Here is an 18108-nt window from a genome sequence, read left to right as displayed (position 1 = left end):
CTTATATATACCAACTTATCATATCTTGAGGTTGGTACTGTGTTTGTGATCACATCTGTCAAACGACCTGGCTGATAATCTGCATCTTCATTCCTTAGATAGAGTTGCATCATCACCATATAATATTGTTAAAATCACGTCAAGTAATATTGTTAAAATCACGTCAAGTACATTCTTGACTTGCTTCATAATCTATCTGATGTTATCATTCTATGGTTTGACTGTCATGTATAATAACATGGTTTGACAGAAATCCTTCATGGAAAGAGATAACATAGTTGGATCGAACTCTTATGTCGATCAGATGAATGCCCTGTACATCCAAAACACTTGACAATATTTGTTAGGATAAACACATTCATGCCATACTTTCATTAGCAGTATGCAATTGATCTTATTTCAATATCTCCATATGGGATTAAATTATATCATGCTCGTAGTTATAGCAAGATATATAAGTGCATTAATTGCATAAAGATATGGTACTTCAGGACCAATTCAATTTTCTTATTTCAACTTCTTTACAGATAATGTCATCGCCTTTGTAAACTCTTCAAGAGCTCCAATAATATTCATATGAAAGGTTTTGACTATCATAAAGAGACAAGGGTAAACATAGTATATTTGTATCATTCGTCAATGAATATATATTAAGGCGATTTCAGTACATCAACCTTGATTCATTTAATCCATTTAAGGATTATAAACCAGTTTCCCGAGAATTTGTATATGCTTAAAGCATTTTGGGTCCTTCAGAATATAAATTTTGTCAAGTAAGCCATATAGGCTGTGACAACTTCCATCATTATAAATTGTGACATTTTCTAATGTCTTGGACTACAGGTCCAATCGCTTACCAAGATGCATCATATCACTTGGTAATTATTTCTACGTCAGTATGCTTTAAGAGACGTAGAACTCATATCCTCACAATCTTATACAATATTGCGCGCCATACCATATCAAAGATATCGACGATGAGATATCATCTCGTATCGGTTCGCAATTCGACATAACTTACTGAGATCTCATCACTTCATTATTTTCAAGTACCTGAACCTCTCATAAGGTTTATAAAGTGTTATGTCGTAGCTCTTCAAGAGCACACTGCCTCCTTATTATGATCATTTGCTCCTCCCTTTTTCAAGGATTATTATATTTGAAACTGTTTGGTCTACCATGCTCCATGTATGTTGTAGACTCTGTCCTTCAGGGACACTAAAAGCATTTTGCAGATGAAATATGAAATAGTTCAAGCAAATGCTTAAAGATTTGACTTGAATTATCTGGGGATCATACTAATGATAATTCACAACATATTTCTTAACTGCTTATTCTCTCCCCCTTATTTTAGTGACATATATCCCCATTTTCTTTTGGAAAATCCATCTGTGTGCATCATGGTATTTCCATTAATCATATAACGCACATCAAACGCTATAAGATGGAAATATCTAGTTCTTGACCCTAAACCAAATATGAGGGGAGAATTTATCAAAATTTATTGATCTGAAGCATAAAAGTGTTGTTGTATGCAATATATCATATCTCAGACCAACATCTGAAGCTCTATTCTCATAAGCAATGGTTTGGTTATATTATGGAGGCATCTAATGTCAAATTAGCTTAGATATAAACCAACATTATCAAGATGATTGTCTTGATTACATATTCTGAAAACTGTGTTTCCAACTCAATTATTTTGAGCAAGCAATTTCGTAAATGTCAAATTGCCAGTTGACAATAAACATACATGTGACCGTCTCATAGATGCATCTATTTAAGACATCACACTGCAGGTGAAGGGGACCACGTTCACCTTTTATATTTTCCAAAATTTCGGAGATTCAGTCCCAACATTAGCTGGTGTAATCAACTTATCATGAGAACAAGCAACACAAACAAATTCTTGAAAAAACTTTTAGTTCTTCAATATGTTTTTAATACTCAATTAGCACATCAGATTTAAATCAGGACGATCAAAATGGTCTTGTCAACTGATAAAATTATCTATACCCGTAAACTTCAAGTTTACCATGACGAGTGCTATTTTTTTTTAATAAACTTCTGGTTTACTATTGCATGAAATTGTATATCAATAAACTTCTGGTTTATCGTGGTATGTGATCTCATCATGCTTGGGTAACATTTCACTTGTGTATTTCTTACCCGTAGTAACTTGAAGATATTTAATATTCCGATCATTTATAGTCTCAATATGATAACTATTTTTATTGTTAGTAAACTTCGGTGTCTACTACGTTGTTTCGATCGTACCAATTATGATTTACGATGCATGGTATTATCATATATAACATCTTCAAGAGACTTCAATTTATTTATCATAATCGATATTATTTGGACATCGCTAGTGTCACGATACTTGTAAATAAATAATTAGCTCTTCTCGAGCCTTTGATCATTAATTTCTATTACCAAATATTTCTTAAATACTTCGGTACCATGAAAGCAAATTTCGACACTACTCAGGTGTCACGAAATAAATATTGAATTCTATACTTCAATATTTCAAACGTCTCCTTCGTGGAGATTCATCATTAATGAATATTTTGTATCTAAGCGTCAACCACATAATAATCACATCATTCATAAAGAGATACATTAATTGTTAGCTCCTTCAAGGAAATCAATAACTAACCATAACGAGTTATAGTAGAAACATTCTATTTTACTTTCTTTTTTCTTAAAAAGATACTTTGATAAAATTATTTAAGATATTTCTACGTATGACAGGTAGATGTTGCTATGTCTTAATTTCATACCACAAAAATAACATGTATATTCCTTGTATTTTATCTCTCCAGGAGATAGGTTGTGATATTTCTTCATTCACTTCGGGAAATGAAACCTAATTATTCAAATGTGCTTACAATACGACGTTCATCAATAGCTCGTTATTTTGCTCAAGCACAAAAAGACATTGCTCAGAATATTTCTCAGATATTTTACCCGTTCTTTCTGCTTCAGGAGTGAATATTAAAATTGTCTCACTTCGAGAGTAAAGTTAAAAGATTTACTATTTTGAGAGTAAATTTCAAGGTCTTACTATTTCAAGAGTAAATTTCAAAGTTTTACTACTTCAGGAGGAAAATTTCAGAATTCTACTACTTTGGGAGTAAATTTCAGAGTTGTACTACTTTAGGAGTATAATTCAAAGCCTTACTACTTCAGGAGTAAAATTCAATGTTTTACTACTTCTATTAGAATTCAGAGTCTTACTATTTCATGAAAGGGAGCTCAAAGTTCTACTTCCGGAGTAGAGTTCAAAATTTGCTACTCGAGGAGCAAATTTATGAGTTTAGTACTTCAGGAGTAAAGCATATAATATTCAGAATATTTCTTCTCAATTATTCTACCTCTTTTGGAGATGAATCATGATATTTTCTCAATCAAATGCACGCTTATATTTATAGGCTTTACTATATATTATCACATCCACTTCAGGGAATGGATTTATATTTATAGCTTATATTAAAAGTTTTCATTCTTCAAAAATGGAACACAATCATCTGAACGTGCAGGCCTTAAGCATATCAAATTGTGATAGCTTAGAATCTCTTTTAAGATGTTGCTACTTCAGGAGCAAATCGAAGCATACATATGATGTAGAGAATTTTTCTCCAACACATCTTCAATTGTAGCCACAACAATATATAGGAAATATTTTCACTTCTGGTGACCATATATTTCTTGCAAACTTTCGTTTAGCCATTAAGAGATATGGAATTAACATCATAATCCTTCTTAACAAAATTGTTCTTCAGGAACAAATTTGAGGCATAAATGATCCAGAACCAATTAAGTTGCCATGGATCAAATGAACCCAACGAGTTGTACTATTAGTAGCAAACTTGTGATAGCCATATACACTCCTTGTGAGGCTATGCTTATTGCGTGAAAGCATAAATTAAATAATTTAAATATTCATTTGCAAGCTAACCTTAGTGTTGCAGAATATTAGTATAAAAGCTTTCGGCAACTTTGGTACCATGGACATGAGATTGAAGTGTTCAATGATCATATTTAAATTGGGTTACCTACCGTGATGACCAGTGGTACAATATCCATAGTTGACAAGGATACATAATTACATATAGTAGTTGCCAACAAGCCTTGCCTGGCGAGCAAATAAACAACGAATTCGGAGTCCAAATCTTCTCCCAACCATAAGTATTTGCAACTTTCCAAAGTAAATACTCAATTGGTTAGAACTTCAACGTCGATAATATGTTATTAAATAATATTAAAAATAAACCACACAAGAGATATACAAAAGCAAGAGAGAGAGAGAGAGAGATTTTTATTGCTCTCTCAATTCTACAAATGGACCTCTTAATTATAGGAGGAAAATGGTGGCCAAGCACAAGATAATAGCTTGGAGGCCATATATTCTTGATTGCCAAATTTCCTTGGTGACCAAGTATTCATGGTTTTCAAATATATTAAGTGGATATCCATTACTAATATTTACAACAAAATCAAAATTATACTTTTCAACAAATTATGGCCTGACGAATATTTGCAAGAAACCCTTACTATCAAGCGTTATAAGAGTACCTATGCTAGAATACGCAAATTACAAAATTTAAAAACTAGAGGCAATTAAGTATTGATAAAAAAGTAGTGCACTACTAGAAAAAGAGATTTTCCCCACCAACATTAAGTAGGAAATTTGTCTTTTTTTGTAAAACATGACTTTACCACTTTATTCCCACCGAACAATCTCTCTGGTAAATGCATGGTGAGAAATAGGTTTCCATTGAAACGCCGGGAAACTTCATGATTTTTCTATGAGAAAATTCTACCATTTATGTTTGTTTTACTGATATTCAGTAGGAAATAGCCATTGAAATTTTTTCAATAGGAAATCAGTGGAAAAATAGTGATTTTGTAGTGGTGGTGGTTGTACCATCATTGCACATCATCTTCTTAGAACAAATATTACTACTTTATATAAGGAAGAATAACAATTTTTGTAGTCCTCACATGAATTTTTTTTTGTCTCTTTTTACCCCTAATTGAAGTTTTATGACTTTGTGCATCCTCATACATTTTGGTAAATTTTAAGAACTTTAAGGAAATTTTTAATGCCAATAAAAATGATGATGTCATGGAAAAGGTTATAGTGGCCCCACAAAGCACACTTATAATTATTTAAGTCTTTTATGAGAAAATGTTATTAAACTTGTTTTAAATTATAGTTTACGTTAAGAATTTATTATAGAGACGGAAAGAATTATCCTATTATTTAAATTCTATCCTAATATAGGCTTGATTATTGAATTAAGATATTTGTCTTATAATAATATTTATTATTTCTTGACGTTATTTACCAATTATAATTTGCTATTTTAAATTTTTATTCGTCTGGTTAAACGTAATTTTTTTTCTTATTTTCTCCTGTAATTTTGTGTCGGACATGCTCGCAAAAGTCAAAACTATTTTGTGTCGTACATGCTCGCAAAACTAAGTTATCGATAAAGATTTCACTTAAAATAGGATTAAGTTTTAAATTAAAGAATAAATACAATTAAACTTATACATTGTTAAATACTTTAAAAATGTATCAAAAATGTAAATTATAGTCATTTCGTCTCAATCGAAAAATGACCTCCGAAGTACGGTATAATTAAATTTTACAGGCACATGCTTTTAACATAAAATTTATCTAATAAATTACTATATTAAAAGAGGAACTATGAAATATTATTTTTATATAAATTCTGAAAATATTTGAAAAAATACTGTAGTTAAAGAAAATACTATTTCATCTCCAAACAATAACAATACTAGACAATTGTAAAAAGTTTTAAATATTAAAATATTTTACAAAATACGGATAATCAATGTCTTATGTAATTTAGGACAACATAGCTAAGTTCAACATAAAAAAGTTATACAATGTAAATTTCATAAAATGGTTCATTAAATTAAGAAAAAGAAAAAATGTTATTTTTAACATGCATCATTTGAAAGGAAAAAAGAAAGCTTAAAGTAAGAACAATTTAATTTCATTCACTTTTCAGTATTTTCTATGTGATTTACTTTGAAAGAACATCTATAAAAATATCTTGAATATCAAGGCTTTTAATTATTTATATTTATTTATAAGTTAACTTTATTGATTTCATCATATAACAATATTTTTAATTAAATACTTTTGACTTTAATTTAATTGAATACTGTAATATCTTTTGGTAAAAAATAAGTTAGCTAATGTGGTTTCAATTCAAAGAAATAAATGAAATTAACTTAACATATAAAAAGCTCATTGGAGACTTTAATCTCAAAAAAATTAAGTAAAAATAAATAAAATAGAAGTGCTTTCAATTGTTTGATTTTTAAAAACACGTCTAATATATAAACTAAAAAAAATGTTTTCCTTTCACTTTCAAATATGTTTTTGTACTTTAATATTTTAGAAGTTTTTAAAAGTGTCAAATTAATGTTACAAAAACAAAGAACCAAGAGAGTGAACTTTTTTACAGAAATATCTGCAAATTAAATTTTTGACGTCGGTTTGAGCCCGAGCTTAGCACGGGCCAATTGACACTAGTCTCCTCTTGATAAAAGAAACCAAAAAATCAAATGTAGAGAACCACGTGCCATAAAATGATAAATTCTTGCTCTAATGACAAGGTATCCACCGGCTGTTCATTCTCTCAAAAAAATATCTTATCTCAACACGTTAACGTCGTTTTTACATTCTAATTAATTAAATAAATCCGCAAAATCCCCCAGAACCACATATCCTGTTCCCGTATATATCCCACATCACTATTCACTAGCAGTACCTCAAAATCATATTGAACAATTTCCAACACACTCAACAAAAAAACAACAACAACAAAAAAAAAAAAAAAAAAAAAAAAGGGACGTCCCTATAAGTCTGCTTTCGCTGATATTGGCTCATTAGTATTTGATAGTGTGGCAATTCACTGGATTACAATCCATGTTAAGAAGACCTTTTGCGGAGGAAGCTCAAGCTGAATAATCTACAACCCAAATTGCTATTGTTTTATATTTTCTTTGCCTTAACAATAGTGGATGAGAATGAATTAGACAGAAGCGCATATACGCAAGAAGAAAAGTAAGTAGCAAAGTTGAGAGCATTTGAACAACATTTGATAAAGTAAAATGAAATATTAAATTGACCTTGAAGAATAGCATCTAGAAATTTAAATTGTGCTTGAACAAAAAAAATTACTTGAAAAGAAAGCTAAAAATCTAGAAGTAAGAATTATTACTTCACTTTGAAATACTTTTCAATAAATTATGGCCAGACCCATATTTGCAAATTCTTCTACTATCTAATAAAAGAGGATAAGCACACGGGACGTCAAGATGCCTGCTTGGCATCTTAGGGGCATTTTGGTCATTTCGGTCGAAATGGAGCAATGTGATTGGCTGAAAAGGTATCCGATTGTTGCTTCAATATAGCTATTTGAGTGAGTTGACCAAACTACCCCTTGCTTATCTCAGCATACATCATCACATCATTCAACATCTTTTCTAGAGATGTGGGTCCCATCGGACTCTTTGCTGTACACGTTGCTATGACTAATGCTGTTTTAATGATATAAAATATAAATCATTTGCCTTCAGGTAGATATAGATGAAAAGGTTGGTAACTTACATGTAGAAATATACAAGTAAGTTTATTTGTTTCTTTATGTATCCAAATAAAGAGTAAATCTATTTATTTTGTTTCCTTATTTACTCAATTATAAGGGGTAGCCAACAATACAAAAATCAGAAAAAGATAAAAAAAAAACTCCTCCAACACTATAATAATGTATGATAATTAAAAATAGAGAAAAGACATCATTTCCAAAACACTCAAAAAAAAAACTAAAAAAAAAAAAAAAGGACCCCCCTAAACAACTTATACATCAATTATTTTACGGCTCATTAGTATTTGATAGTGTGGCAACTCCGTGGATTACAATCCATTAATTTTTATTTTTTTTTTAATTCCTCAAATTTATTTTATTATTTCTTTAGTTTCTCCCTTCTTTTTCCTTTTTTTATATTTTCTTTTCTTTTCCACATCCATAGTGGATCTTCACTTTAATGGCAAATTCAAGTTTCCTCCATTAAAGACGGAGCTTCATCATCATCACTTCTCCTTCACTCCACAATCCATAAATTAACAACATCAAACCATACCAAACATCATATATTTCTCTCCAAAACGTCATCATTTTTCACCCATTATTACTATTATTCCATTTCTTCCATAACCATTTTAATGGTCTTCCTCAAAATTAAAGACCATTACTTAGAAAAGGAAAACTGTGCAATTTCTTTATTTTTTTTGTTATTACTTCCTCCGCCCCCACTCACCCCTCCTACTCCCCTCTCCTTCTTCCCCATCGTTTCAAGCTTATTACAACAATTCAAGTGAGTCTTTTGCTTTATGTGCTTAATAAAAGAAGATATAAGCAAAACACGAATTGTAACAAAAAGTGAAGAAATAAGTGATTTAGATAAGTGGGTATTGTTTAAATTGGGAAATTTTGGAGAAATTGATTGAACAACAATAACATACCCCGATTGTATTCTTTCTTAGTGGTAATAAAGTAAAGGTGAAGGAACTCGCAATGGCATTAAAATCTACTCGATTCTTCAATGCCATTAATGTTAACTTATTTTGTTCTTCAATGGCATTATCGTTAACTTATTTTGTTCTTCAATGGCATTAACATTAACTTATTGTATATGCTCTCTTCAATTTATCTAGAAAAAGAAAGGAAAAAAAATTTGAAGATGAGGATCAGAGCAAATTATGGGGATTTAGGAGTTAATGAAAGGGAAAAGATTAAGAAAGACAAGGAAAAAAGTTAATTTAAAATATAAAATAAAATATTAAGAAAATCTTAATATATCATCCAAATAGAAATGACAGTAAATCTTTTAGTGTTAATTTTTTTCCTTTTAAGAAATTTACACTTTTTTGCCAATTCACCGTTAAGGGGGGTAAATAATTACAAGTTGTTTAGGGGGGTAAATAAAGAAAAAAAAAGTGAGTTTCCTCCAACACTAGTGGGGAAATGATGTCTTTTCTCTTAAAAATAATTATACATTACTAATTTCATTGAATAATCATCATATATCAGTCAGTCAAAGCACTGTCTAAATTGATTAAAAAAAATTGCACCCAAAGGTAAAATTACTCAAATCACTATCTTATGGTAGTGTTCTATCATTTATAGCTATCTTTTTAAATATTACAATTTGTAGCTATATTTTCCCAAATTAAGGTATTTTTTCGGATGTATTTGATGCCGGAAAATTCATAAAAACACAGTAAAAAAGAAAACATATCTCTTGATTTTAGGCCATAACGTTGGGATCATTTAATTAGTTATTAATTGGTATTTTTTACCATACTCTTCCACAAAATCATATTTTAGATTTCTTTTCCATAACCGTTTTCTATTCCTTCATCCAATCTTCAACATTCAAACGTAAAAAATCAAAAATTCAATATTTGAAAACATTCAATGTACCAATGTATTTGAAGTTTTCAATATTGATTTCGTTTTTTATTTATCCATGTATTTGATATCATAACTAATGTATTTGAAGTTTTCAATCAAACTCCATGTATTTTATATTAAATATCATGTATTTTGTGAATTTACATCACCCATGTATTTAGTGGTAATGTATTTGAAGTTTTCAATATTGATTTCGTTTTTTTATTTACCCATGTATTTGATAGCATAACTAATGTATTTGAAGTTTCCAATCAAACCCCATGTATTTTATATTAAATCTCATGTATTTGTGTGAGTAATAATTTGCATCACTCATGTATTTGATTGATTAATTTGAACAAAATACATAAATATATAGAAAACTTACCATGTATTTGTGTCACCCGTGTATTTGAAACTAGATGAACTGATGGAATTAATTTGAAAAAAATACACAAATATATAGAAAAACTTACAAAAATACACCACCAACCACAACAATTGGTAGTTATATCATAGAACATACACAAATACATATATTTTTCATCTTCTCAAAACCCTAAAAAACTTTCTCTCTCACCTTCTCTCGTGTGTGCCGCCATAACCACCACCACAGCCTGGAGCAAAAACAATCACTTCCACCAAGTTGATTTTGTGAAAGAATAATAACACAAATAGCGAAAATTTCACGAAACAAAGGAGATGGGATAGAATGTGAAAGAGGCCCACTTTGACCACATATGCCTTGAATCGAAATAACCGTAATGAAAATACCGTTTCGGATTGCAACATCCCAAAATGGAAAATCGAATTTTGCAGAAGGGTGAAGAGAGGAAGAAGACAACTAACTATTTTACTGGGCATTAACAGATTCTTCCCTTTTTAAAAAGGTAAGAATTTATGAAAAAAGAGAGAGAATGATAATGTATATTAAGTGATTAATATTGTTACCATTAAAAGGGGATATGGGATTGGGGTACTAATTTTTAGGTGTATTTGTGAAATGGTAATTGAAAGTTACTGTGTAGCTATAATAGTTAAATTAGAAAAGTATTTAGTTATTATTAGTAATTAAAATAAAAGGTAGCTATTATCACTAATTATGTATTAGAAGTAGCTATAACGCGTAAAAATTCCTATAATGTAAATATTCCAAAGAAACCCTCATTATCGAACGTGTTGCATGAATATAAGAGTACGCATATTAAAAAATGGGAATTAAAAAAAAAAAACATGTGAAAAAATAGACAACATTGTCCCCTCCGTCTCAATTTAAGTGTCTTATTATGTTCCTTTTTTATATGTGCCTAAACGAGTGTCTCTTTCTATATTTATTAAGTTGACAATTCATACATTCTACATAATAAATTAAAATCAATCGGGATTTTAATATATTACACATATCTTTAATTTAAAACTACAAAATTCAAAAGTCTCTATTTATTTTATAAACATTGTGCCAGATCAATTGGGCGGAGGAGTAGTATTGATGATAAAGATAGTCGTTGTTCCATCCATTTTTCTTTTTATTTTATATTATATATAAGTGTCCAAGAGGGACTAACACAGCTGTGAATGCTTGTACCAAAAGCTTTATAAATTGTACACGCAATGAATGTTTGTACCAAAAGTTATATAAATTGTACACTTTAATCAAATACTTTTTTATCCCACGTGGACATATGTCATAATATTGAATATTTATTCTCTTCTCATGTATACACGTATGCACTTCAATTTTAATTCTCCGACACATTTATTTCCTCCGTACACTTTTGACTTTTCATGTTCTTGCTGAATATTTTTCTTTTCTAATATATATAAGTGTCCAAGAGGACGAACACAACAACAACAAATTATACAAAAAGTTGTCTGAGTTGTACACTAAATTTGGACTTATTTTAATTGTACTTGGTTTCTTTCCTTTTTTTTTTTTTTTCCAGTTGTGGATCCACTTCATTTAACAAGTACTACTACTCTCTCCATCCTAAAAAGATTATCTTCCTTTCCTTTTTAGTCTGTCCCAAAAAGATTGGCATTTTCCTATATTTAGAAACAATTTAACTTTATGAGATGATTTACAGCTACACAAAAATCTAAGGCTTATTTTGGACCACACATTTTAAAAATCTTCCTTTATTTCTTAAACTCTGTGCCAAGTTAAACTAAGCCAATCTTTTTGGGACGGAGGGTGTACTTGGTTTTCCACATATTCTCAGTACACGTGTATTCTACTTTTACGTTATCATATTTCTTTACTTCTACACTTCATTTTATTACTCTATTATAGAAAGCACATAAAATTGTACTCTAAGCAAGGACTAACATTGTATATTTGTAACTTTAACATTAATTCTACCTCTTGTGTGTTTACTTTTTAAGTCCTCACATGTCTGTGGTGTCTCAATTGTCCTTTCATTTCCTTCATTTGACGCATAGTCCCTCTGTCTCAATTTAAGTGTCTAAATTTGACTAAACACGGAGTTTAAGAAATAAAAATAGACTTTTGAATCTCGTGGTTCTAAATTAAAAATGTGTATAATATAATAAAATATCCTTTGAATCTTGTGATTATAAACTTGATATGTAGGATATTTGAATTGTCAACTTACTAAATACTCCCTCTGTTTCAATTTGTTTGAACCTATTTCCTTTTTAGTCCGCTTAAAATGAATGACTTCTTTCCTAATTTGAAAACAAATTCACTTTATGAATGATTCGTAACACACAAATTTTCAAGGCTTATTTTGAACCACAAGTTTCAAAAAGTCTTCCTTTTCTTAAACGTCTTTCGTCAAATGAGTTAAGCTCATATAAATTGAAACAAAGGGAGTATAAAAAGAGGCGGACATAACCAAAATAAGATAAATTTTAACAATAATTGAGAAATTAAGGAGAAAAGTAAAAAGAAAAGAAACAAAATATGAAGACTCACTAAGGAGAATCAAGCGGTATCCGTTGCAAAATATATAAATCATAAAGATTAAAGTGAGTGACATAATTTGCTAGTTCATAAAACAAATATTTCCTGAATGACAACCACGTGCCATAAAATGATAAATTCAAACCCCAATGACAAGGTATCGACCGACTGTTCATTCTCTCGAAAAAATATCTTATCTTATAACGTTAGCGTAGTTTTTACATCCTAATTAATTTTAAAAAAATCGTCAAAATTCCCCAAACCATTCCCATATATTTCCCACATCACTATAGCATTACTGAACAATTTCTCAAAACCCTCAAAAAAATAAAAAAAAAATGGGAGTAGTGATCATAGACGGATCAACAATTCGTGACTTCATTAACGACGAAGCAGCATTCACAAAAGCAATAGATAAAGGATTTACCGATTTAGACCTCAACAACGACGGCGTTTTATCCAAATCGGAGCTTCGTAAAGCGTTCGAATCTCTGAGGCTAATCGAATCTCACTTCGGCGTTGAGGTGGCCTCCACGCCGGAAGAACTGGGCAAACTCTACGACTCGATATTCGAGAAGTTCGATTATGATCATAATGGGACTGTGGATAGAGAGGAGTTTGGGAATGAGATGAGGAAAATTATGATGGCGATTGCTGATGGACTTGGTTCGTCACCCATTCAAATGGCGTTAGATGATGGTGACCACAGTTTGATCAAGCAAGCTGCTGATCTAGAAGCATCTAAGCTTCCTGCCTAATTAGGAGTCCTATATATACCGCTTTTGATTTGTTGAGCAATAAGTTTTTTTTTTTTTTTCCTCTTGTTTCAACTTTCAATTTCTGTGTGTAAGAACCTTAGTTTGTGTGGTGTTGCTAAATCTGTATTTTTACGTCCTAATTTTGCTAAGTTGGTTTGAAGATAAATATGTCTTCGTATTCACAGTTGGTTTGGATTTAGTTTCAAGTAATACTCCCTGTTAAACTGCCTTTGTTCCGATTTTACTATTAAAATTTTGAGAGTCAAATAATTTAATTTTAATTGTGAATTCAGGTCTGAAATCTTTAAGTTTTTTAAAAAATAAAAATTTATATATTTAAAAATTGTATAAAATGTATTATAAGTCATAATAAATTACAATTCAAAATATTTAAAAGATAGATAAAAAAATTACAGTCAGTGAAATACTTGTTTGAATATTGTAATCCGTAAATTGATACGGAGGGAGTAACAATATTTATACAACTGTGCTGTAGGAATAGCTTGGTATAGATTAGCATCTATATTAATTCAACATAGGAAAGAGTTTACCGCGAAGGTTGCGGCAAATATTTCTCTCTGTGTTAAAAATAGAATTGTCTTTTGTAGGAGCAGTTTAAATATGAAATTTGTTTATTTTTCCCTAAGTTGACTTTTCCGTGTGAATTTAAGTTAGTCTGGACTTGATTTTCCTGTGTGAATTTAGATTAGTCAGGTGTCTTTATTCGACCACAACAACGTGTTATACTCAGTGTAATTTTATAAGTGGGGTCTGCATGTGTTAAACTCAGTGTAATTTTATAAGTGGGGCCTGCATGTGTTAAACTCAGTGTAATTTTATAAGTGGGATCTGTATAAATAGGGGTTTGGAGAGAGTGGCGCATGCTAGCCTTATCCCACTTGGAGAAAAAGTAAAAAAAAAAAAAATAGAAAAGAATGAGTAATTCATTGGAGCGGTCAAATGAAAAGTAAAAACCTGTGTAGTATTTATAATCAATGATGAAATCTAAATGCTAAATGTAAGATATTTTCCTCCTAAACTACGGTACTATAAAATGTAATCGATATATCCATTGCTTTTCAAACAAATAAATTATCGTCTTAACTTTTTAAAATCAAAAGTTGTATTTTCCATTCAATTTGAAAAAGAAAGACAATTCATTATTAAACTTGTTAACTAGCAAGGAAACCCTTGTGGAGACACAAGATATACATCATTAACAAATAAATTGAATGAAAAGTCAACAATCAAAATTTAGATATCATTTTGTACGTAAAAGACATACCTTTAGATAAGATGTGCATAAAAATTTACACATTTAACGGACTCTAGACGGAAAAGAAAGAATTATTATCATTAAGTTTTGTAATAAGAAAATTAAAAAGGATTAATATACATGTATTTCAAGAAAAAGAAAACAAAAAATTTGACGTCGCCTGAGAGATTCGAACTCTCGCGGGGAAACCCCATGTACTTAGCAGGCACACGCCTTAACCACTCGGCCAAAGCGACTGTTGATGTCCGTTGGCTGGATGGAATTATTATTGTTGCCATAATAAGATTGTAGCTTAAGGAGTCATTTGATTGCTAGTTAGAGTTATGCAAATATTAGTTATCCATAGACTGGTTATGTAGGGTTTAATTATATATAATTTTAGTTATTCATGTAATAATTATTTCATCTTCTACCCTACATAAAATAATTCGTAGATTTCCTCATAACTTATACATGTATTAGTTATGCGGGTTTCTAAATTGCAAACCAAACACCCGATTAATTTTATATATCAATAACTTACCTCTTAACCAGCTACCAGACGTGGTATTACTTGTGGAGGATTTAATACTTGCATAAGCCACCTCCAAACCAGCTACAAACGACCCCTAAGGGTTTGATCGTGATAGTGCCAACTATATATGGCAAACTCAGGGTCTCTTGTTGCAACTTCCTACATACTATACCTGTAGTTTCTTTCCTTTAGTGCTTCCTTCACTGTTACTGGTACATGAGTCTTTAATTGTTCAAATTTATTTCATAGTCACCTGTGCTCTAGCTATAAACCAGCCCTATTGCCATTATGGAACAATGTTTTGACGGAGTGTTCTCCTCAGTAGAAGCATGGTTCACAGGGGATTCAATTGAATGATCATCAGAAAATCAAACATACTATATATAGAAATAGGATAAAAATAAATTTGTGTTAGTATAAATTAAACTTGTTGAATTCTCTTGACTTAAGAATTTTCTTAGTGTAGTAACAAATGTATGTGGCTCAAGTTTTTTCAGGTCGCCGTAAGTTCGAATCCAAAATGTTACTATAAGTTTTTATATTTTATTGAATTCTCTTATTCGAAGGGCATAAGCTATTCCTTGCGCTACTACCACATATATTTTTTCCAAAAAATAAAAGCTCTTGTCTTTCCACCACGGGAAGGGATGGGGACAAGAAATCGATATTCTGGATGACTTATGATTGGATCGATTTGTGACCATTGAACCAACGGTTTGTGGTTCTTATATTAATCGTTATTATTGTACAGGCAATGAGAATGAATTATTTATTACTTGTAAATGCATTTGAGGCGAAAACTCAACCCAACTGAATATCAATGACTCAATGGATTGTGCATTATAAGTCCATGCCTCTCGTAGACGACACATGGTTGATTCATTAATAATATTTGGGTTAACTTGCTTTTCAGAATTAATTAAAGACAAAATATTAATTTCAACCTCATCTTAAATTCAAAACGAATTTACATGAGATTCTTTAGAAGAAATCACATTGACCCACACCTTCGACATTTTTCTGGCTTTATGGTGAATTATTGCCCTTTCGTGCATGTTATAATTTGTACGCCGACGTATGCCATTGGATGTTGAAAGTTAGGAGAATCCCTGTCTTGTTTCTTTGTGACTCAGTGTTTAATCTAATTTGCCAAAGACCAATGTTGGAAAATGGTCATGATACCTTTATTATCCTTATCCGTTATTACTCGTTTAAATTTGACTTTTGTACTCTGTTAAAAAATTATACTGCTCCTGTTCTAATTTATGTGATATACTTTTTGTTTTAATCTATTCTAAAAAAGTTGTCATGCTTTCTCATTTAAAAATAATTTAATTTCATATTTATTACTTTACCTTTAATAAAATGATTTATATAGTTATCCAAATATTTATGATTTGTTTTAATTTAGACCATACGTTTCAAAAAAAAAAAAAAAAAATTCTTTCTTAAAGTACAAGTTAGCCAAATATTGGCACATAAATTGGAACGGAGAAAATATATGAAAGTTCATTATAGTCTACTGACTACTGCACCCATTTGACACTATATGTGCTTAATAATGAAAAGAAGAAAATGAAAAAGAAAAGTTAGACCTGGCAACTAGACCAATATCTTAAGCTATTAATAAAATTAGTGCTAACCGTAATACATGACGAAATGGATGCATGTTCATGGCAGGACTTCATGATCTTATCCACTCTCTGAAGCAATTTTAAATAATTTGGCCATTTGGACGTTAAAGCAACAAACGGCTGTAAGGCGTATACCGTTATAGGTCGTCATGGTCAAGTGATACCATTTCGTAGAAATAACTCGACTTCTAGAGTAACCACCCTTCCCCCTCCGAAAAAAAAAAAAAGAAGGAAAAACTACCCACGACATAACACAGAAGTTAAAATCCTCAATTAATTAAATTAATTGAACTTGTGACTTTCTTTAATTTGAAAACGGCTGGTAAAAAATTATTTGAGGGTAAAATAATTTTGAAGGAGGTTTCGTTATCACTTGATGCATCTTAGTAATAGCATATAACCGTATCTGAAGGGATTAAGATTTGAAAAGATAACGAATGTATGAATACACGAACTATTTTTCAAAAGTCAAACCCTTTTCCGATTTGAAAAAACATATGGTCAAATAGCATGCAAATTTCTGCGTTACCCTTTACTTGATAAGTTGCTTCTTCACCATGTCAATGATATGGCTGAGCTGGCACCAGCCAAGTCAAAGAGGCTGCCAAGTTTGAAAGTCACAAGTTTCTCTCTCTTCCTATAAATACCTGCCTTACGTGCCATTTTTTCTAAAATCATCCATTTCATTTCTCTCATATTCTTCTTTTTACAACAACTTCCTTTGCCTCTCATCGGTAATTAATTCATATCCTATTCAAGAATCTTGTGCGTACCCTATAGGAATTGCAACAACAATGATGATTGATGAAAATATGTTGGTGAAAGTAGGTCTCTTTGCATTAGTCCAAGCTTTGGTTTATTTGATTCTATCAAAGTCTTCAAACATATTCTCCAAGACACAAAGATCATACAGCTTCAAAACAGTTCGTTCTTTAAGCATTCGCAGGATGGCCGCCGCACTCGCCGACTTACCTGTGGGTGGTGAGCCATCTCCCTCTTCCTTCAAGGACTTGAGCTCTTCTAAGTCTTTCCAAGACAACTAGTATTTGATGGCCTCAAAGATCATGGCTTGGAATAGTTAGCTTCCTCTTTTCTTTTTTATATTTTTGCTTTTGTGAGCTTTTATGTATTCTTTGATTTGTTCATGGATAAATTAGCTGGTGTGAATTTGGGATAATATTCTTATTTTAAGTATTGTAAATTATTAGTTGGATGGTCATTGTAAAAATTACTACTACGTGTTTCGATTACTCTTGATTAAATTTTGTCTCAAATTTGTGAATACTTACTCCGTTATCTTTAATTTACTTTGGCCCTCGTTGACCAGTTACCTTAAAAAGTTATTTATTCCCTTCGTTCCAATTTAAATGTCGGATTCTGACTAGACCCTAATAATAAAATTTCTAACCTCTCCATTTTTTCCAAGTTCTACCTTGGATTAGAGACACATGGCATGGGCTAGAATTAATGGCTAAGATTTAATTGACTAAAACAATGCCC

At 30.8% G+C, this 18108-nt stretch overlaps 2 protein-coding genes and 1 non-coding gene across 3 annotated transcripts; 2 read left to right on the top strand and 1 right to left on the bottom strand.

Moving 5' to 3' along the window:
• Positions 1-12652: 12652 nt before the first annotated feature.
• LOC132063448 (uncharacterized) lies at positions 12653-13372 on the top strand. Its single transcript, XM_059455990.1, has one exon. The coding sequence runs from the start codon at positions 12765-12767 to the stop codon at positions 13182-13184; it is 420 nt and encodes a 139-aa protein (XP_059311973.1). The 5' UTR covers positions 12653-12764; the 3' UTR covers positions 13185-13372.
• Positions 13373-14614: 1242 nt separating this feature from the next.
• TRNAS-GCU (transfer RNA serine (anticodon GCU)) lies at positions 14615-14696 on the bottom strand. The gene has a single exon. It is a non-coding gene; the product is annotated as a tRNA-Ser (tRNA).
• A 2582-nt stretch (positions 14697-17278) lies between these two features.
• Positions 17279-17892, top strand: LOC132062539 (uncharacterized). Its single transcript, XM_059455089.1, has one exon. The coding sequence runs from the start codon at positions 17403-17405 to the stop codon at positions 17649-17651; it is 249 nt and encodes an 82-aa protein (XP_059311072.1). The 5' UTR covers positions 17279-17402; the 3' UTR covers positions 17652-17892.
• Positions 17893-18108: the final 216 nt, after the last annotated feature.

The sequence above is a fragment of the Lycium ferocissimum genome, chromosome 7 (assembly GCF_029784015.1).
Source record: "Lycium ferocissimum isolate CSIRO_LF1 chromosome 7, AGI_CSIRO_Lferr_CH_V1, whole genome shotgun sequence".
Taxonomy (NCBI): domain Eukaryota; kingdom Viridiplantae; phylum Streptophyta; class Magnoliopsida; order Solanales; family Solanaceae; genus Lycium; species Lycium ferocissimum.
The sequence above is the reverse complement of the archived record's forward strand: the minus strand, read 5'-3'. Positions and strand labels throughout refer to the sequence as shown.

What these genes read in the sequence shown, in the direction of transcription:
- LOC132063448 (XM_059455990.1), top strand. Translation starts at nt 12,765, where the DNA reads ATGGGAGTAGTGATCATAGACGGATCAACAATTCGTGACTTCATTAAC.
- LOC132062539 (XM_059455089.1), top strand. Translation starts at nt 17,403, where the DNA reads ATGATGATTGATGAAAATATGTTGGTGAAAGTAGGTCTCTTTGCATTA.